Source organism: Galeopterus variegatus, unplaced genomic scaffold (genome assembly GCF_000696425.1).
Source record: "Galeopterus variegatus unplaced genomic scaffold, G_variegatus-3.0.2 Scaffold5418, whole genome shotgun sequence".
Lineage (NCBI taxonomy): Eukaryota > Metazoa > Chordata > Mammalia > Dermoptera > Cynocephalidae > Galeopterus > Galeopterus variegatus.
The window spans coordinates 41818-64122 of NW_007731529.1; the positions used below are offsets into that span (position 1 = coordinate 41818).

The following is a 22305-nucleotide window of genomic DNA, read 5'->3' on the forward strand; positions in this document are numbered from 1 at the left end:
GGGAGCGTCGCTGCACTCCCAGCACCACACTCTCCCGAGTGAGCCATGGGGTCAGCCCAAAATATCTTCATTTTTAAAATAGAAGAGTTCTTCCCTGTAGGGGGCCTGAGGGATTTGAGGGCTGGTCAAGGAAAAGGGTATGACCATGAGAGGCAGTGACATACAAGCTTCACTGGGCAGCAGCTGGACAAGGTCGCATAGAGGGGAGGCCCCTCCCAGCACCAGCCCGTCCAGAGGCTCGCAGTGAGGGAGCTGCCACCCTGAGGAGCAAGGGAATGCCCAGAGGAGAGGGGGGTAGAGAGGGGCTCACGTGTCTAGGTGATATTGCTCGGCAGCACGGTGGGGAGCCTCTGAGTCAGAGAGCTCCAAAGGGCTATAGCAACTTGGGGCCTCATAACCTCAAGGCTCTATCTTATCAATAGGAAATAGCTGTCCAGTGAGGTTTTTATAGGATCTGCAAAGCAGGCAGCCACTAAAAGGCTAAAAATCTGCTTGTTTGGTCTATTTTTAAAATAAAAAAACTGGAGTTTGGTATGAGCTAATGAGTGGGTGTCAGTCTGCTGTGAAGAAATAAACAACTAGGGGCCAATACACAGAGACTGTCTTTGGCTCGTTTAGATAAAGACCCTCCTCAAAACAAAACAAAACAAAAAACCCCCATGACTTTTCTAAAGGAAGTCCTGATAAGATGCAGAATAATGAAAAAGGATCCTAAGGAAACATCAGAAGTGCCAGAGCGTCACTGTCTGTGCATGCTGACCTCCTGCCCCACAGCAGGTCTTCTGTCCCAGGATGGGGCCAGAACAGAGCGACAGGAAGGCTTCACTCCTCTTTCCCTCCCTTGTCGCTGTTTAGGATTCCAGGTCACAGGATGAATTTCTAATACAAGCTAATCTGTTTTCAAAACTTTAAATTGGATATATGGAAAAGAGATTCTAAAACACCACTACAGGCCCAGGGTTAGCCACTCACATGTGGGCAGCTTTCACTACCAAAAGGAAAATCAGGCAATCCACGGTAGATGTCCACCTGCCCCGCAAAACGCACGTGTTTATTTTCCCTTCCTCTTTCCTTTCTTCTCTCTTGCTCACTCTCTTTCTCTTTTAAATCCTTTTCTTTTCCTATAGATACTTGCTTTCTCTTTCTCCCTTCCCCTGTCTCAACTGCCAAAGAGCCCTGGGCCAGGAGTCTGGAGACCTGTGTTCTAATCCCAGCGCTGCCGTTAACCACCTCTGGGATTGGGGAGCATCAGCCTTTGAGATGTTTGTTTTCTCATCTGCAAAAAGACGAGGCTGCGTTAGATTAACCCAGGCTTTGACACTGCTGCTATGGTCTGTTTCTGCCGGTGACATCCGTAGATAATGTTTAGGACCATTAGTGGCACATGGGCCTAAGGTCACTGACCCAAGTCAACAGTGATTTAATTCATTGTCTGCAGCTTTCTAGATACAGGATGAACTTCACACCTGAGGCAAGTTGTATTGTTTCCAAGTCCTCTGATTTTATTATTTTGCATAACCTGACTCAAACATTGTCATTTTTTCTGCCATTTAAAGAGTTTGTGGCAATGCGTATAACTTTAGTCTTTCATTAATAGTCACTAACAATAGACAAATCTACTTCTTCAGTTACTCTCTGTCACTTACAACGTGCCACTAAGTTAATGCCCATCCCTTGAGTAGAGCTGTTACAGTGGCACTGAGGGTCCCAGCCTTTGGGGAAGATGTTTCAGGAACCGCACTATACTCCTCTCTTTGAAACATCACTCAAATTATTTTTGAAATTTCTGTCTCTGTATTAGTTTGTTTCTGTTGCTTATAGCAGAATACCTGAAACTGGGTAATTAAATTTATAAAGAAATAAAATTTATTTCTTAAAGTTCAGAGGCTGGAAAGTCAAGGGGGTGCATCTGATGAGGACATTTTCCTTGAGGGTGGTGACTCTCCACAGAAACGCAGGGTGTCACATGGCAAATGGCTGAGCAAGAGAGAGCTAACTTCCTCATTTGCTCTTCTTTTAAAGCCATCAGAACCATTCAAAGGGCACAGTCCTCATGATCTAACCACCTCTTGAAGGCCTCATCTTTCAATTACTGTAATAGGAATTCCCACCTTCTTAACACTGTTAGATGGAGGTCAAATTTTCAATACATGAACCTATGGGGGGACACATTTAACCCATCGCAGTCTCTAGGAAGTCTCAGGGAGCCTATGAAAGATACCCACAGTGGGGCCTTCTTTCAAGAGCAAATATCTTGCGCTTTCTAGTTCTGAGAGCTGGCCTGACCCAACACCTCTTTGTAGTCTCAGGGAGCCTATGAAAGATACCCACAGTGGGGCCTTCTTTCAAGAGCAAATATCTTGTGCCTTCTAGTTCTGAGAGCTGGCCTGACCCAACACCTCTTTGAGAGTGACCTTAAGTGATGGGCACAAGACCAAATTCTAATCAGTTCCATTTGCTGGTGCCCCACTGATCCAAAGTCAGCCAGAAGTATACATGGAAAGGGTATGGGTTCTGGTAGCTGTTCTTACACAGAAGTTATGTGTTTTATTTTTTATATAATATATAATAGCATTTGTTTGTTTTAAGTAAATATCTAATTACTAATTATATACATTATATATAGTCAAAATGCCCCACAATACAATGGCTTCCCCTAAAGTGGCTGATTTTTCCTAAAAACTCTTCTAGCCTTCTCTTTCCTTCTCCTCATCTCCTCCTCTCCTACTTTGGAGCGAACTCCTTGACTTTCTTGCAGGTACTATATACTTGCCTAAGCAGTTTCATGCCTTCCTCTAGGGAACTGCTTTGAGAACTTTCCAATGAGGACTTTAATTAGAAACTACAACAGAACACTTGTGGCATTTAAGTCATCTGGTCATATTCTATTAATTTCATATGGCCCCAAGTGAGGTCAGCTTCTTTCATTTAGTTTCTCAGACACAATGCGGTTTTGTAAAATTAATTGTCTTATGTTACATTGAAGACATATCTCAAGATTATTTGCAGCACAGGCTTGCCTTAATATTATAGATTTGACAAAGTGGGAATCGGGGCAAGAATCCTCATTTTGGACAGCTATTAGATAAGACTCATTAATCAGAACAGCAGTGAATGAAAACTTATTGGGTCTCCCTGTAATGCAGAATTTGCTATCTGTTGCACTATCACATTCATTTTCATTAGACTGATTGTCTTAATCTGAGAAGAACAGATATTTTTGTGTCTATGAACCTCAACTCCATTTACCTTACAATAAATGCTTCTTTCCTTTTTTTCATTTTTCTTCTCAGCTGTCAGCCAAGCTCAATAACCTTCCAACGCTCATTTCCATGAGGCTAGAGTTCCTGAGAATCCTGTGCAGCCATGAACATTACCTCAATCTGAACCTCTTCTTTATGAATGCTGATACTGCCCCGACATCTCCTTGTCCCTCCATATCTTCCCAGGTAATCAACTAACTGATTAATTCATTAATTAGCTTAGTTTAGTCATGTATTTCCTATAACAGTTGGTCTTATCAATTAGAAAAAAAATCAAGCTACTCAAACCAGATCGATCAATCCAGACATGCATAAGTATGCTACCCTGCAGTTGCACCATCTCAAGAAACAACCTGAGTAATTCATTTCTTCCTAGGCTCAAGAGTCCCTGATGGGGCCAGGTAGAGCAAGGAACCCAAAAGCACTATGAAAATTCAAAACCTCACCGAAAAGTCTCAACCCTTCCATTGTCTCACATTAACCAACTATTATAGTTTGCAAATACAGGATTCCAAAGTCAGATAAGTTTTGGAAACCCTGTGTTAACCAGGTTTCTTTGCAGTAGGCCTCCAAGAGTCTTTAACATGTTCACATGGAGTATAAATACCCAAGGGATGGAAGAAGTGGGAGGAGGTGTGTGTGCTGAGAAGTGATCCCCAAAGTGATTGGACTATGGAAACCTTTTTTCCCCACTGATTTCTCAAGGGACTAGTGTCCTCTAGAAAAACTTTAAGGAAATGATCTTTTTTTTTTTTTTTGACCGGTAAGGGGATTGTAACCCTTGGCTTGGTGCTGTCTGCACCACACTCAGCCAGTGAGCACACCAGCCATCCCCATATAGGATCCGAACCCATGGCCTCGGCACTACCAGTGCCTCACTCTCCCGAGTGAGCCACGGGGCTGGCCCAGGAAATGATCTTTTATAGTCACATTCCATTTATAGGAAACAAATCAGTAGCTCAGAGCAGCAGGCAAGATTTCTCAATATTAGGTTCTATTTTTATTTTTTTGCTACATATTCCTTGATACTAGCACAAAGGTGAAGGCTTGTCTCATTAAAAAAAAAAAATCTTAGCCATTTATGGCAGATGACATGATCCACCTGCATGACCATCTTACTGTGAACTGGGAAAGATCTGACTTACAAGCAGCAATCCCAAATGTGTAAACATTTTGCTGCATCCTGCCCAGAAGGTTAAGTCCTAAGGCTACCCTGGGCTAACCGTGCCCTTGCTTCTCTCCCCACATTCCTTTTCTGACTGCCCCAGGGAATTACCAAACCCAGGGCCAGGGTCAGCTTCACCAAACCATGAAGGATTTCCAGAGACACTTTTGATGATCTAAGTGAAATATAAAGTGTGCTCCCAGGATAAGAACACAGGTTAGGACTTGCCCAGGACGGGTAAACCTGACACTTCCCTGCCTGACACCTCTTCTAGGTCCAGCCAGCAAAATTCAGACACTGTGCTTGAGCCACACTCAGAAGTGTAGCTGAGTAAACGGGGGGCTCAGACAAAAGGGGACAGTTGGTTATGGGGGAATTGCCTGCCCACAGCCACAGGACTGGATGCAGTTTTCATTTCTCTATCTGAATTTTATTGTAGGATTTTAGTCTTCATCTTTTCATTTCAGGTGGGGAACAGAGTGTTAGTCATTTTTCACCAGACCCTGAGTGTTTTATTTTCATCTTTCCCAGTTGGCAGTCTTCCATCTGTGGGAACAGGAAAGCAAAGTGACCACTCCATGTCTCAGTCTCCCCGTCTGCCACATGGGATCCTCCCTGGGTAGTTCTCACAAAGCCTGGCTGGAGCAAGGGCTCAGAAAACACTAGCCATTGCAATTTTGATTCCAGTTGTTGTCACTCATAAAACTGCCCCTTGCGTTTGTGTAGAACTCAAGCTCCTGCTCCAGTTTCCAGGACCAGAAGATCGCCAGCATGTTTGATCTGACCCCAGAGTACCGGCAGCAGCACTTTCTCACTGGGCTCCTCTTCACGGAACTGGCCGCTGCCCTGGATGCCGAGGGGGAAGGGTATGTTTCTGACGCTTAAAATGAAACGTGGAGCAAAAAAAAAAGATGCTCTTGAATAAAGATTGAAGTCCAATTTCTCACGCTCAGTGAAAAACTCTCTGCCTTTTGCAAGTTTCGAGGGGTAGAGGCATTCATGTCTTGTGAAGATGGTGCTGATAGTAATCTAGAAAGCCATGGGGAACCACAAAATGACCTTTAAGTCACTTACGTATTGAGTGGAATTAACTGATTCTACTCCAGCAGGTTCCCCAGGGATGCTTTGATTAGTGAACTCCTTAGGAGCAAAGCTATTTTTAGCAAAAGTGACAGCACACAGAGGCGACCACAGGATGCCACTTGGCTCAATGCTGACAAGGGAAATAGCTGATGAGAAGGTAGTTTACCTGTGTCCAGATTAGGTTTCTTGCACACAGGCCTTCCCAGGCTAAGAGAGATGCCATACATCCAGGGCTTACGAATCCTTTCTCCTCTCACAAAGCTGATCACCCAGTGGCATGTGGCAGTATCTAATCCTGAAGTCAACAGAGAGGGAGATAGACCACCCCGTTTTTCCTTCTCTCCCTATGCTCCATAAGCCCATGGGATCAGAAGCCCACAGCCTACCTGATTGGATTGAAAGAGACAATGCCTTCCAAATATTATATATTTCATTCAACAGTTACTGAATGCCTACCGTGGGACAGACACAGTTAAGTGTTAGACTACATCAGAGATATATCAATGCATAAAACAGACAAAATTCCCTGTCCCCCAAGAGGTCACCATTCAGGGACTCAGATCCAAAGATCATTAGGATTGGAAAGTAATGCAAGTTCAACCCTTTTGGTGTTCAGACTAGGCACACAGAATAGCTTGCCCAACATTACACAGCAGAACCAAACCTAGAGCCATGGTCTTCTGAGTCCCTCCCCAGGTCCCCTCTCCTGTACCACACCATCTCCCTGCCCATGGAACCTATTCCTATGACTCTACCACTAAAGAAGTTTCCAGAATAAAGTGTGCTGATTAATGGCAGCATTGCTGTATTTTATAGATTTTTGTCTAATTAGAAATTCTCAAGTTTTCTCAAAGTGCTTATAATTTAGTGAAGGAAACAGGATGTCTCTGCATGAAGCAATTACAGGAGCACATTGGATTTGTGTAACTTTGATAAGAGATGAATTCCAAGTGCTTTGCCCATGCTGACATTGCCTAAGTGAATATATGTCTCCGTCTCCTAGTAGGACAGTGTGGGAAATCTCATGTTCTTAGCTCTAAATTCTGCCTCTTTCCAGCAATTCAGGTCTTGAGTATATCCTTAGAGAGCGTCATTTTCCATGGCTGAAATTCCATCTTCTCTCAAATCTGACTACATTCCTCCCAATTTTCTTAAAGGAATTTCCTATCCTATAACTATACATAAATTTCTTCAGCAATGAAAAGTGCCCTGACACATGCTGGTAAGGTGCTAGAGAGAAAGTCTGAACACAAAGAAAATTACCTTTACACACACACACACACACACACACACACACACGTGCATGCACACACTTGCACATGTTTTCTTAATTGTCCTTTAACAGCACTGCTTTAAGTGATTTCTGAAAGTTGTCTTTAGTATTTACATTTGAGGTAGTTTCTATTTTCCATTTTCCTTCTAATCCAAAACAGTCGTGACATCTGTTTTTGATTCCTTTTTAAATTGTTGCCATTATTTTACTAGCAACAGAGTGGAGTATGTTCACAGATCATCATGTAATTATGTTTAATCAGGTAGATACATTCTTCAAACACACACAGGCACACACACACACACACACACATTACTTTCTCTGCCCCTTAGAGGGTAACTAATTAACAGTGTCAGTTCTTTGGCAACACAATAATCCCTGATTGCTGGGTTGTTTTACCACGTAGGCTTAAACTTCAGAAAAATTCTATCCTTTAACAGTACTTCCTATTGATCAGCACTTCCTTTTGCTGCCAAGACAATTAATAGACTTGCCAACACCTGCCCATCTGTGGTGTAAGGGCCAGTGGGACACATCTCAGTACCTGGACCCCTGTAAGGAGCCACAGCTCCAGTTTCCAGTGGGCCTCCCTGGACCCCGCCCCCCATACCTTGTGTCCACAAATGTCCACACGTTATTAAATCCACAGTGTTTTTCAAGCATTTGGAAATTGTCTAGCATCTTTGTGTTAAACTTGCAAATTGCATTGCCATATTCAAAACACAATCTACTGCCAAGACCACAGACTAAGATGGTAGCCAGAACAAGAGCAACCTTTCAAATGCAATTTCCAATTATCTTATTTTAATCGTAGTGTAAGAATTTGTGTTATTTGAAAATCTGGTTAATGTTTTCCATATAACCCTGGATTCTGATGTAGTCTTATTTTGTTTGAAAGAAGAAAAGTATATTTTTAAAATTTAACATCTACAGCTAGGTTCCAAATACCCTACTAGATGCTTTATTTTATTTTATTTACTTTTTATTGTAGTATAATTTACACACAGTAAAGGGCCCAAATCTTATGTGTAAAGTGCAATTAATTTTTATCTATGAATACACTTTGGTAACCACCAGCAAGATCAAGATACAGGATATTTCTAGCACCCCAGAATATTCGCCGAAGTCCCCTCTCAGTCATAAACCCTCCACAGGTAACCACTATTCTGACTCTATCACCAGAGACTGGTATTGCCTATTATTGAACTTCATATTCTTTTGCTGAATATTGTGCTTGTAAGATCCTTGTGTGTGGTTCCATGTATAGATAGTTCATTTTCCCTTTCAATTGTCTGCAGCATACCTTTGTGTGAATATGCTATAATTTGTCTACTTTAAATGGACATTTAGGTTACTTCATTTGGAGCTATTATGAAAAAAGATGCTATGTATTTTTCTGTACATGATTCTTGAAGGATATTGGGAACTCATTTCTTTGCAATATGAATACAGCCTAATTTTTTGTTTTAATTTTAATTTACTGTTTTTTAATATGTAAATATGTGCACATGGTTTTAACAAAGTATCAAAAGAATATACACTGAGCTAGAAAGTGAAGAGCAAATTAAACCGAAAGTAAGCAGATGGAAGGAAATGAAAATAACACACACACACACAATGTTTTCTTAATTGTCCTTTAACAACATGTGGTGATTTCTAAATTATTTCAAAATAAATGAAATAGAGACTAGGAAAACAATAGGGAAACATTAAAAACCAAAAGCTTGTTATTTGAAAAAATCAAAAAAGTTGACAAACCTTTAGCTAGACTGACCAGGAAAAAAGTGAGAAGAGTCAAATTAATAAAATCAGGAATGAAAGCAGGGACATCACTACCAACCTTACAGAAATAAAAAGAATTACAAAGAAATAATATGAATCATTGTATGCCAACAAATTCAATAACCTAGATTAAATGGACAAATTCCTAAGAAGAAACAAACTTCTAAAACTGACTCCTAGAAGAAATAGAAAATCTGAATAGACCTATAACAAGTAAAGAGATTGAGTTATTAATAATTATTTTTTTTTTAATTCCACAAGAAAAGCACAGGACCAGGGGCTAGAAGAAATAGAAAATCTGAATAGACCTATAACAAGTAAAGAGATTGAGTTATTAATAATTTTTTTTTTTTTAATTCCACAAGAAAAGCACGGGACCAGGGGACTTTAATGGTGAATTCTACCAAATGCTTAAAGAATTAACTCCAATCCTTTACAGACTCCTACAAGATACAGAAGAGGAGAGAATACTTCCCTACTCATTCTGTGAGGTCAGCATTATTTTAAAACCCAAACCAGATAAAGACATCACAAGAAAAGAAAACTACAGACCAATATCTGATAAATATATATGTAAAATCTTCAAGAGAATACCAGCAAACTGAATCCAATAATATTAAAAAGGATTATACACCATGGCTAAGTAGGCTTTATCCCAGGAATGCAAGATTGGTTTAATATCTGAAAATGAACTGTTACGATACACCATATAAACAGAATAAAGGAACACAACCACATAGTCGTCTCAATAGATGTAGAAAAAGCACTTGATGAAATCTAATAATTCTTTCTGATTAAAAATGCTCAACGAGCCCTATGGGAATGTGAGGGAACTTTCTCAAACGGAAGAAGGGTCCCCATGAAAAACCCACAGCTAACATTATACTTACTAGTAAAAGACTGAATTCTTTCTCCTCAAGATCAGAAACAAGATGAGAGTGTCTGCGCCTGCCACTTTTACTTAGCATTGTACTGGAAGTTCTACCCAAGGCAATTAGACAAGAAAATGAAATCCATATGAGGCAGGAGGAAGTAAAACTATCTCTATTCACAGGTGGCATGATACTGTTTATAGCAAATCCTAAGGAATTCACTGAAAACTATTAAAACTAATAAATGAGTTCAGCAAGGTTGCAGGGTACTAGAGGACTGTATAAAAATCAATTGTATTTTTATACACTTGTAATGAACAATCTTAAAATGAAATTAAGAAAACAAATCCATTTAAAATAGCATAAAGATAAAATACATAGGAATAAATTTAACAAAAGAAGTACAAGACTTATACGCCGAAAACTACAAAACACTCTTGAAAGAAATAAAGAAATGTAAATAAATGGAAAGACATCACACTTCACGGATGAGAAGACTTAATACTGTTAAGATAGTGATACTCCCCAAACTGATCTGTAGATTCAATGCAATTCCTCTCAAAATCCCAGCTAGCTTCTTTACAGAAACTGACAAGCTGACCCTAAAATTCATTTAGAAATTCAAGAAACCCAGTATAGCCAAAATAATCTTGAAAAAGAACAAAATCAGAGGACTCACACTTCCCAATTTGAAAACTTACTACAACATGAAAGTAGGCAAGACTATGTGGTTCTGATGTAAAGACCGACATTGAAAAAAAAAAAAAAAGACCGACATTTGAATCAATAAAATTAAATTAAGGGTCCAGAAATAAATCCTCACATTTATAGTCAGTTGATTTTTGACAAGGGTGCCAAAATAATTCAATGGATGCTGGGACAAGTGGATATCCATCTTCAAGAGAGTGAAGCTGGACCCCTGTGTCACAACATATACAAAAATTAACTCAAAATTAATTAAAGACCTAAACATAAGAACTAAACCTATAAAACTCGTAAGTGCAACCATAGCGGGTAATCATCATGAACTTGGATGAGGCAATGGTTTCTTAGACCTGACACCTAATAATTTGAACTTCATTAAAATTAAAACTTTTGTGATTCATAGGAGGTTATCAAGAAAGTGAAGAGACAAACCACAGAAAGAGAGAAAATATTTGCAAATCATAGATCATCAGTGACTTATATCTAGAATATATGTAAAAATTTAACAACTCAATAATAAAAAAATAAATACTTCAATTTTTAAAAGGGCAAGGGATCAGAATAGACATTTCTCCAAAGAAAATATGACCGCTAAGTTCATTAAAAGATGATCAGACTATTTAGCCATTAGGGAAATTCATATCAAAACCACAATTAAATCTACTTCATATCCACTAGGATGGCTATAATAAAATAAAATTTTTTTAAAAAAACAGAAATAACAAGTGTTGGCAAGAAGAAAATAGAACCTTCAAACACTGCTGGTAGGTATGTAAAATGGTACAGCAACTGTTGAAAACAATTTGGAGGTTCCCCTAAAAGTTAAACATAGAGTTACCATATAATCTAGCAACTCTACTCTGAGTTATATACCCAAGAGAAGTAAAACTTATATCTGCACAAGAACTTGTACACAAATATTCATAGCAGCATTCATAGTAGCCCAAAAGTGTAAACAATCCAAATATCCATTAATCGATTAATGGATAAGTAAAATGTGTTATATCCATACAATGGAATGTTATTCAGCAATAAAGACGAATGAGGTAGTGCTGATGCTACAACATGGTGACTTGCAAACATGCTAAATAGCAGACCCAGGATTAGAACACAGGCAGTCTGTCTCTGGACTCTACACACTTCTCTATTTTTCTTGGCTTTCACATTGTCACCTCATTGTTTAGGAGCATTCTGGTTACTCATAGTTTAAGAGCATTTTGGTCCATCTCCCTTCCCCATAACCTCTAGCTTTCTGTGTTGTGCCAACAGAATCAGCAAAGTGCAAAGGAAAGCTGTCAGTGCCATCCACAGCCTGCTAAGTTCTCATGACCTGGACCCACGTTGTGTCAAACCAGAGGTGAAAGTCAAAATCGCTGCCCTTTACCTGCCTTTGGTTGGCATCATTTTGGATGCTTTGCCACAGCTGTATGACTTTACAGGTAATGATCCCTTCTGTGTCCTTCCTTGGATTGATGGGGCTCCTACCTAGTACCCCACCAGAAGAAGTTCTCTGTCATTAGCTCTAGTGCTGATATGGTTGAATGAGCAATTCTTCACAGGGGTGATCTCCAAACCTTTTTAACATAGGCCCCAATCCGTTTAAAATAAAATAAAATAAAAGGCACATAGCACCGTGTGCTCTTTGTTTAGAAATTATTTACTTATTAGTTTTTCATTCATTTATTCATTGATCAGCTAGTACATATTGAACTTTATAAACCATACACCACGAAGGATGAACTAACAATAACAGAATTACTCCCTTCGTAGATTACTGCTGTAATGCCTTGAAATAAAGGTGTTTCTTGCCTTTCTTTTATGAATGTTTAAACCAAGAAGCAGTTTCAAATGAACCCAAACAGTCGTTTCATGCAAAAAAGTATCACGGTGTGTTTCAGTATTGGGAAATTCTGCCACAACAAGGAAATTTGGCCTTTGACACACAAAAACGTTAACTTGGAGGTCAGTATTTCCTGCTTAGCAGCAATGGGAAAGGAAAAATTGTCTTAAAAGGGTTCATGCACCTCCTGAGTCTATTTACATATTGCAGTATGGATTAGGGAATGTGGATGGAAAAAACACCCCCTCCCAAATAGAGGAACTTTTTTTACAATGAGACTTGAGAAAGACAATCCATCCACCTACCCTCGCTTTGAAACACATACACACACGCTCACACACACTCACAAACACACACACATACACTATTCTGATCACTTCAGAGTCGTTCTTACTTTCCCATCAGCTCAAGGGAAGTTCTTAGAAATGATCGTGCTGCTCTCTTGACTGACGGAGGATCCTGGGGTCTGGAGAATGCTTTCGTGGCACTCTCCAGTGCGCCACCGGGCCGGCCCAATAACTGAATTTTTTCTAAAATCATTACGGCAACAAGTATTTAGTTCATAAAAATGACACCAAATACCTATGGCCTTCCGTTCATACTAATCATAAAATGAAAGGTGAGCATTCCTAGGGAAGTAATTATCTCCTTTCTTAAAAAAAATTTCTCCAGCAAACTGCTAAAGGGAAAGCTATGAAAAGAAAGATTGAGAGACAGGTGTTAGGGTTTGTGGAATTCTTTTGTGCCCAAGGGCAAGGAAGAGAGAGAAACAAGCCTAGCACCCAGGAGTGAGCACGCTGTACAAGGAGATGAAGAACTTCCTCGGTAGTGTCTGCCTGTAGGGCATCTGAGAATAGAATTGTCTTCAGAATTTAAGGATGTCATGCAGAGCACAACATGCGGCTTGCAGCCAATTTCGAGAATCTTTGTGGGGAAGTTTCTAAAAGTTTCATTTGAAGAACTATGACTTGTTTGCTCCCAAAGCAGGGACCCACTTTAGCACATATTGCCCGGAGCGTCCTTGTGGATTAGAATTTTCCAGATCAGCCACTGGGAATCAGACCTTTTCAGCACCTGGTCTTTTAGCCTTTTAAGCCTCCAAGGCGTCTTTACACATGCATTGAGCTTTATAGTCATGATGTGGCTTACAAAACGGAAAACAGTAAAAAGTATTGTTATCACAGGTAATATAATGCATCTGTAGAATCTTTACATTGATAAACTAATAAGAATCTAGTGGGGAAGTTTCTAAAAGTTTCATTTGAAGAACTATGACTTGTTTGCTCCCAAAGCAGGGAGCCACTTTAGCACATATTCCCCGGAGCGTCCTTGTGGATTAGAATTTTCCAAATCAGCCACTGGGAATCAGACCTTTTCAGCACCTGGTCTTTTAGCCTTTTAAGCCTCCAAGGCGTCTTTACACATGCATTGAGCTTTATAGTCATGATGTGGCTTACAAAAAGGAAAACAGTAAGAAGTATTGTTATCACAGGTAATATAATGCGTCTGTAGAATCTTTACATTGATAAACTAATAAGAATCTCGTCTTTCAAAGAAGATCCATCTGAATTCAGATGCCAGGCCCATCTATTATTTTATGTGACCTTGGAAAAGTTACTCAATCTTTCAATGCCTTTCAACTGTAAAGGGTGATAACAACGCCTACCTCTTAGGGTTGTGATAAAGATGAAACTAGAGAACTTCTATAAAAGCATTTGCACAGCAAATGTTTGTATCTTTCCCTCTCTTTCTTGTAACCAGGATCCTATAACTATTAAGGGGAAGTAAGAATGTATTTTTGCATTAATCATGATAATATTATCAGGTCTTGCATAATTTCCAAGTGCTATTTATTTCACCATTTGTTTAAAAATCCAATTGCCTTAAAACACAATAGTGAATTATTTCTAAAAATTGGGTTCTGTTTTCACAACTGTAACAGATTAAAAGCTGTTTACGTTCAAATTTTTCTGAAAAATTGAAGGTAAATGGCTATAGTGCTGACAGGTCAAATAAAACATGTTTTTAGTGAGTCAATCAGTTGCAAGTGTTTTAACACACTTTTCAAAAAACTGCTTGAACAAATTATGTGATTGATAGCATTTGTAAAAACCAGCCTTTTGAATGGTTGATACTTTTTTTGCTTGCATACATCTAGACCTATCTATAACTACATAGATATGATAAATTAACATTCATTTTAAACACTTAAAATTTAATGAATTATTGCTGAGCTTGTGATAAAAAGCTCATTATTCTATAAGGTACTTGCTTAATTCTGTAATTGTAGGTTTATTTTTATTTGGTCAGTATTTAAAATATATACATACAGTGAACAAATAATATATGACAGGAAGTGTTATGAAAGCTTTGAAAACTTTCATTTCCACAATTTGAAAAATTAATTTCTATCCTAATCTCGTGCTTGACATTTTGTCTCTGTTAGCCTACCTGCTTTTTCCTTTAGAACGTAGCAGATAAATAATGCTAAATGTCACGTTTAAAATGACTGTGTTAGGTATGGATAGTCAATGCCGTACCCCACAGATATGTACAATCAATAATGTTTCAATAAATAAAAATAAAAATAAGACTAGTATGCTGGCTTTAGTGAATAAGAAGTATCAGTCACTCATTGGGTACTGGGTAGGGGACACAGAAAAATATCATCTCTGGCTTGACATACCAATGATGATTCAATTGCAGCTGCAGAAGCCCGCAATGGGAAAAGCCGCACCAGCGGCTCGGATGAAGAACAGGACGGGGCCAGTGCAATTAACCAGAGTGTGGCCCTGGCCATAGCTGGGAACCATTTTAATTTGAAGACAGGTGGAACAATGCTATCTTCCTTGGTATGTTGGTGCACATTTCTCTGGCTTATTTTTCCTTTTGTGTCTTCTCCCATCTTCCAGTGGGCGAACCCAGCTTAGAGCAAGCAGTGATGGGTTTTGTCTCACTACTCTCTGCTGGAAGGACTCGTCATGAGGCTGTCAGCTGAGTCATGAGTCCCTGGCAATAGCAAGGGAAGCACAAATCAAATTCGGGCGGTCCCAATGATGCTGAGTTCAAGGTTCAGAAAACCAAGACAGAGGCAAACTTGGGACATCTGAGATCATTGCAAAGGAGATCAAACCAAGGCTTTCTTCAAGTTGGGGGTTTGCACTGTGTTTATTCCATGTGTTTACTATTCATACTGTGTCTGCCTCCACAAAAAAGATTGAAGGGAGCTGGTAGCTTGGTAAGTGCTTCTTAAGCAGAAGACTTCAGATTTTCTAGGTCCCCAGGGAACCTAAGGAGAGCTGTCTGGCTCTGTCCTTCTGCACTGACTGTGTGCTTAAGGAGGGGCTCCTCTGGGAATGCATCCTCTGATTCATTGGAGGTGGGATTTATCTCTGTTCATTGATGAGCTCTGACTATTTCTTGTCAAGACAGCACTGCATCCTCCAGCTTAATCTAATTTTCAGTTTCAGTGTACGGTATATATCTGCAGAGAGCTCAACTTGGTTCTCTTCTGAGAAGGCAGCATCTAACTCTTCTTTGCAGGATGACTTTCTTCTCTTACTTCCAGCACTTAGCAACCCCCAGCCCCATCCTCATGGGGTTGGAGGGGCAGGGAAGTAAGAAGGAGAAAGGACATTTGAGATTTGACATCACTGGTCTTACAGTTTGATAAGTATTGTGTGTTTTATCACCTCCCACACTTTTCTAATATCCATCTCACTGAAGTTAGACGCTTGAGTCTGGGTATGCCTCTTGCATTATTTGCCTCTAAGGGTGAAAGTCAAAAGCCCAAAGCTCACCTGTTAGAACATATTCCCTGTGAAATTGTATCTAAAGATCTCATTCATTCTTGTCAGCATGCTCAGAATAACTAAGGTTAAGGTAACTTCCTAACCTCTATTATTTCCATCCAAAACAAACGTTCCCCTCACAAGCCCACAGACACCTCACTGCAGAGGCACCACCACATTCCTCTGGAGATCAGCTGTGCTGCGCGAGCCAAGAGTGCGGCCCCCTGGTGTCGCTGGAGTTGATCTGATGAGTGACAGAAAGTGTGCATAGCTCTAAAATGAACATGTGTGGCCAGAGTATTAAAGCTCAGCTATTGCCTGAGCTTCCACATTCCGGCCCCCAGGCAAATAGAAATTGTGGTTAAGCTCCTATTACAGAGGACTCCACTAACTTAAGGATGTAATTCATTTGCTCCGCAGTTCATGACCCTTATGTTATACTTCGGACTATGTAACAAAGAAGCTAAAATGTGAACAGTTAAATTATTCATGGCACCCAGCCATAGGCTAGTTCCCTTTTCTAAGTCCAACCCTCCACTGTCCAGCTTAAAGGAGAAATACTTGGAGATCTTAGCAACATGAAAGCCCCTTTTCATCACCGAGATTGTAGAGCATGGTCAAGGTCCAGGGCAGACCAGCAGACCACACTGCTCCTAAGACAGAGGGTGCTCAGTTATGTGGCTGAAAGCCTGGCTCAGACACTGCCCCAGGTGAGCCTGCTTGCTGAGGAACCCTGCACGAAGAACACAGTTCCCAGGGCTCCTGGAAACATCCCCAGCCAAGGGAGAAGTACAGTCATGGTGTCTAAGAGATTAGCATCCCTGGAGCTTGTGGTTCCTCTGTCAGTTGACTTCTTTCCCTGTCCCCATCCCCCAACCTGCCGCCTTGCAGCCCTACAAGCAGTATAACATGCTGAACGCCGACACCACCCGCAACCTCATGATCTGCTTCCTCTGGATCATGAAAAATGCTGATCAGAGCCTCATTAGGAAGTGGATTGCCGACTTGCCATCGATGCAACTGAACAGGATTTTAGATCTGCTTTTCATCTGTGTCTCATGTTTTGAATACAAGGTAAGTATGGGGTGGCTCAATTTTAGGCCAGCTCTTATTTCCTAAGCTCAATCCTGTCTTGTTACTCTGGCCCTTTGTTTGGGCAGTGGAGTCATCATTAATTTTTCTTATTTCTGTATTCAATTCCATCCCTATTTGCATTTATAGGTACGATAATTCCACAGGGAAAGGATCTCTGACTTCTGTAGAGAGAAACCCATTCCTGTTAACAGAATTTCAGCCATAGGATCCCCCAAAACAGTGTTTCTGGGTAGCACAGGTCAAAACTGGCTGGCATCACTGTGGTGTGTTCTGTTTTGATGATTCTTCCCATTGACAGAGATCTCACCAAACTAAATGCCCTCCTGTGTCTGTCCTGTGCAGGGCAAACAGAGCTCTGACAAAGTCAGCACCCAAGTTCTGCAGAAGTCTAGGGATGTCAAGGCCAAGCTAGAAGAAGCTTTGCTCCGTGGGGAAGGGGCCAGAGGGGAGATGATGCGCCGCTGCCGGACTCCAGGTGTGTTGACTGGCCCTCCCCTGCTTTCTACCAGACAGTTTTGCACCCTTTGTGGGAAGGAATGTCCTCCCAACATGAGTAAACTCCATTCCTTTCTTGAGACACTTATGTCTCTTATCAGAGACAGCATGAGATTCTGTGCATGACATATGTAATGTTAGCCCCTACCTCTAAGAGAAAGTTGCTGTTCTGAGATCACGGGAGCCCTGTAAATGTCCCCAAGTGGTATCTTTTAACTAAAACTTATTGGTGGTAAAAGGTCACATCCAAGAATGTGAGTCATGGGTGATGTGGAAAGTGCCTCCCCCAAGGCTTAGGCCTCTCTAGGTGACAGCTGGCTGGCCTATCTGGAGCACGGTCAAGAAACTGGATAGCTCTGAGCCCAATATCATCTCCCCAAATTATTCAAGGCACTATTAGAATAGAACCAACTCCCAAAAATGGTCTCCAAGTGTTCCAACCCTCCAAGGACCCCACAACCCCAGGAATGATCTCAAAAAGCCTGAGCTCATCACTCTAGAATAGAGTGAAATGCCCAGATACCCTGAGTCTTATTCACTGTGCTCAAAGCAGAACAGAGTGACAGCTCATTCTATTGGATGGGACACAATAGAATAGCAGGGAACTAGGAGGGAGCTCAGCTTTTTCAGTGGTGGTTGGGCACCCTCGTTCAACACCCACACTCTCCTTCCAGTAATTCAGTGAGAGTCCCCAGATTTTACTGGAGCCCTCTGTTCATAAGACATATGCTCCTTGACACCCCAGACAGGCAGGGGTTCTTCTTAAGTTCCAGCCCATCAATCAAAGAGAGACCAACCCAGACATAGAGTCCCCAGATTTTACTGGAGCCCTCTGTTCATAAGACATATGCTCCTTGACACCCCAGAAAGGCAGGGGTTCTTCTTAAGTTCCAGCCCATCAATCAAAGAGAGATCAACCCAGACACAGACATGGTGGCTTTGTCACCTAAAAGCATCCTGCATGGACTCTAATTAACTGGAGAGATGGTGCTGAGTCCTCTCAGTTGAGCTTGTTATGAACTTCTAGTTATCTTGAGGGTTTCATGCTAATCAAATTCCTATCGTGTATTTCTTAACTCCTAGGGAATGACCGATTTCCAGGCCTAAATGAAAATTTGAGATGGAAGAAAGAGCAGACACATTGGCGGCAAGCTAATGAGAAGCTAGATAAGTAAGTCACTCAGCAACTTTGTTCTCCTTTACCCAAAGTCCAAAACTTTTTTCCCCAGGCTACTTGTATTACTAAAACAACTGCATCCTTCCAAGAATAAGAAAATGAAACATCACTGTCTGTGTAAGTACAGTTCATCCAGGGACCCAGGATAATCAAAGGGATAAGGAGTTGTGATTTTCAGCTCTTAAAGGTGTATCACATTGATAGGCTTTAAGGAAAATTAATATTTAGCAGCCTCAGCTTAATAAAAGCAGATGATGGAGGGGCAAGAAAATAGGGAAAGCAGGACAGGTGCCCAAGACCACATAATTTCAAGTCATAGTTCCATTCCAGAAATGTGTACAAAAATACATACTTAGAGATATTTATGTCAGCATGACTTAAAATTATTTTTAAAAAATTGTAAACATTCAAAATGCCCAAGAATAGGGAAATATGTAAGGAAATATTAAGTTGCCATTGAAATGTTTTGAAATAATTTTAATGATATCACTAAGTGGGAAATGCTTATGATACAACATTAAGTGAACAAAAGCAGGATAAACACTTGGTTGTAGAGTATAATCTCAAATTTCTAACTACATATACTAAATGCATTTTTATTTTATTTTATTTCTTCCTGCTCCTTCTTCACCTAAGTGCATTTTTAAAAGGCTGGAAGGAAATTTATCAAAATATTAATAGTGGTTTTCTTTGGGTATTGGGAATATAGGTAATTGGTGTTTTCTTTATATTTTGCTGTACTTCCTACAATGTATGTGTATTATGATGAATATTGTTATCAGAAAAATATGTAAAGAAATGAAAGAAGAAAAATCCTGCTTGGATTGCAATCTATGCTATATATATATTGCTCTATATGCAACAATTTAGACATATCGGGGCTAAAACTGAATATGTTTGGATAGAACATATCTTCTATTCCTCTTAGCTACAGGAACTCTAATGAATCCAGGGCACACTGCAGAAAACATTGTATGGTTAAAGACACCCCACACACACACTTGATAAGGCACAGGTAGAATACCCCCATGGTATGTGAAACACCCATCATAAGTGGGGGGATGGAGCAGAACTGAATAGCAATGTTGTTTTATAAATAAATATGAGTTAGTATATTTGCCGTTACCATAAGAATGAATCATCTGGTCCACTTATGGGAATTAAGGAGCCAAATTTATTTTTAAAAAATTAAAGAAACAAACACATTTTTATTATAGACATTACTTGGAAAACCCAGTTGTTGATCTATTAATAACATCCATTAGCTTTGGGTATTTTATTTTTAATCTAAGTTCCCTGAGCTGATTTATAAGACACTTGGTTCTGAGAGTCCATATGTTCTAGTACGGGCAATGAACAGTGACCCTCAAAAAAGTGCATGCAGTAGGTACTACAGAGCTGCTTAGGTGGGTAGGTCATCTACTCTACAAGATTAAAAGAAGAGCCTAATAAGGCATGTTTTGCCTGGGCTATGTAAATTGATGTTTTGGGAAACCTTTTCCTTTTGCTTGTAGTAAAAACACAATATTAGGCCTTACTATGCACAGCCTGCCAATTCTTTCTAGGTTATTTCTCAGCCCTGAGCTACCTGCTGTGCTGCTTATTATCAGAGCTAATGATTCACATCTGCAAATCTTCAGGGGCTAGGTCCTTTTTTTTTCTTTTTTTAAAGGAAACCATAGTAAAATTATAGTTGCTCACTTTAACTATTTGGAAAACCTTCTGTAATTATAATAGTGGTATCTTTCACCTTTTTCTTTCAGATCACTTTTCAATTATTTCTGCTCTGTTTCTTTCAGAGCAGTAATTTTCAACCTGGGCTGCACATTAGAATCACCTAGGGAGATATTAAGGCTTCTAGTGCCCAGATGTATCCTAGGCCAATTAAATCAGAATCTCCAGCAGTACAACCCAGGAATCAGTATTTGGTAAAACTCCTCAGGTGATTGATTCTATTGTGCAGCCAAATCTGAGAACCACTGTTTTAAAGGAATAGCTGATAGGTTTTTTAAAAACCAAGTTAATGGTGGTGATGGTTGAACAACACATAAATGTACTTAACACCACTAAACTGTACATTTTAAAATGGTTAAGATGGTAAATTTTATGTTATCTGTATTTTACCACAATAAAAAAATTTTTTGGAAAAAAACAGACCAGGCACTCTAGATCTGTGCTATCCAATTCAGTAGCCACTAGCCACATGTGGTTATTGTGTGCTTGAAATGTAGGTAGTTTGAATTGAAATGTAGCATAAGTGAAAAATACACTCCAGATTTTGAAGACTTATTACAAATAAAAGAATGTAAAATATTTCTCCAGTCATTTTTATATTGACAGTATTTTTTTTTATTTTTAGGTTAAATAAAATATATTGAAAATAATTTTATCTGTTTATTTTTGCTTTTTTCAGTGTGGCTACCACAAAATATAAAATGCTATATGTGGCTCTGCTGTTTCTATTGGAAACTCCATTATTGGGTTAAGAGGACCCACACCATTAGAGCTGGTAGCATGACACCCCAGCCCCTGTGGTCATGTCTTGGCCACTGGGGCATCTTGGGAAAGTCAGTTCTTCACACCTCCCTTTCCATGCAACTAAATTTGGATGATACAAAATATCCCTTTCCAGCTTTACTTGGATTTTATGAGAATGGATGGAGTAGTACATAAATTCTCTGATTCCTTAAAACGAAACCTAATAGAGAAGCAGCACCCAGTAATTTCCCATCACCTAATGGGTAATGACTAGTACTGTCCAGCAGGATGTTAGATGACCTACCCCAGAGGAATGCAACTCTGCTTCCCAAAGGAAAAGGGACAAAAGGGCCGACACACTTGGCTGAGCAATCCCAAGGTGGTCTTTGGGCAGTTAAAAGACTGACTCTCCCCTGACTGGGTTGAGAAGCATCACCCTTTCCTAACCCAACAGCATTGCTGTTTGCCAAACTCACATCACGCCCAGTCTTGCTTGCTCTCTCCAGCCTGCTGCAGGGGCTTCCCCTTGCTCAGATCCAGAGATAGTTCTCATGCATGAAATGCAGGCATGACCCTGAGGCATTAGGCAACAGTCTGATGGGCTAGCCTAATTGCTAGTAGCAACCAATAATTGCCTCTCTACTCATTTTGTTATTTTTATAATTGTCATCATTATTAATAATAGTGAGGATGAGGATGGCCTGGAGACTTTACTTAGACAAGCTTTCTAACCCGACATGAATCACAGAAAGCACCTGCACTCCTTAGTTATGTGTTGCCGGCTGCTTTGTTTTCATTTCAAGGTTGACGATTCTGAAGATTTTTTATGCCTTGGTGCATAGATAGCCATCATCAGAACCTGGCCAGGTTTGATTTAATGTGCTTTAATTTGACCTCTTTTTCTTTCTTAGAACAAAGGCCGAGTTAGACCAAGAAGCCTTGATCAGTGGCAATCTGGCTACAGAAGCAAATTTAATCATCCTTGACATGCAGGAAAACATTATCCAGGTGAGGACAACAAACCCCTGATCTGGTCTGTGCAACATAAATATGTTTATTAGAATTTGTTTTTTCTTTTCTTTTCTTTTTTCACTACAAATGTCCGAGGTAGGAAAGCCAGGCTGCCAAGCTTGTGGCAGTTCCTATGACAATCCATAAGGCCTGATCTTGGCCCCCAGCCCTGGCCGAAAAGAAAAGAGACCTCCGCACAGCCCCATGGGAGAGAGGCCCTTTAATAAGGAATCTTATGTACAAAATTGTGGAAGAAATAAACATGATCTAAAAGC

General features: G+C 40.0%; 1 protein-coding gene across 1 annotated transcript in view; it reads left to right on the top strand.

Moving 5' to 3' along the window:
* The window catches only part of DOCK8 (dedicator of cytokinesis 8), an 83771-nt gene that overhangs the window by 31748 nt on the left and 29718 nt on the right, over positions 1 to 22305 (top strand). The window contains exons 13-20 of the mRNA XM_008589412.1: positions 3294 to 3449; positions 5155 to 5294; positions 11413 to 11582; positions 14690 to 14835; positions 16666 to 16848; positions 17212 to 17344; positions 18448 to 18535; positions 21931 to 22027. Coding sequence (XP_008587634.1) covers positions 3294 to 3449; positions 5155 to 5294; positions 11413 to 11582; positions 14690 to 14835; positions 16666 to 16848; positions 17212 to 17344; positions 18448 to 18535; positions 21931 to 22027 — 1113 coding nt within the window. The remainder of the gene's footprint in view (positions 1 to 3293; positions 3450 to 5154; positions 5295 to 11412; positions 11583 to 14689; positions 14836 to 16665; positions 16849 to 17211; positions 17345 to 18447; positions 18536 to 21930; positions 22028 to 22305) is intronic.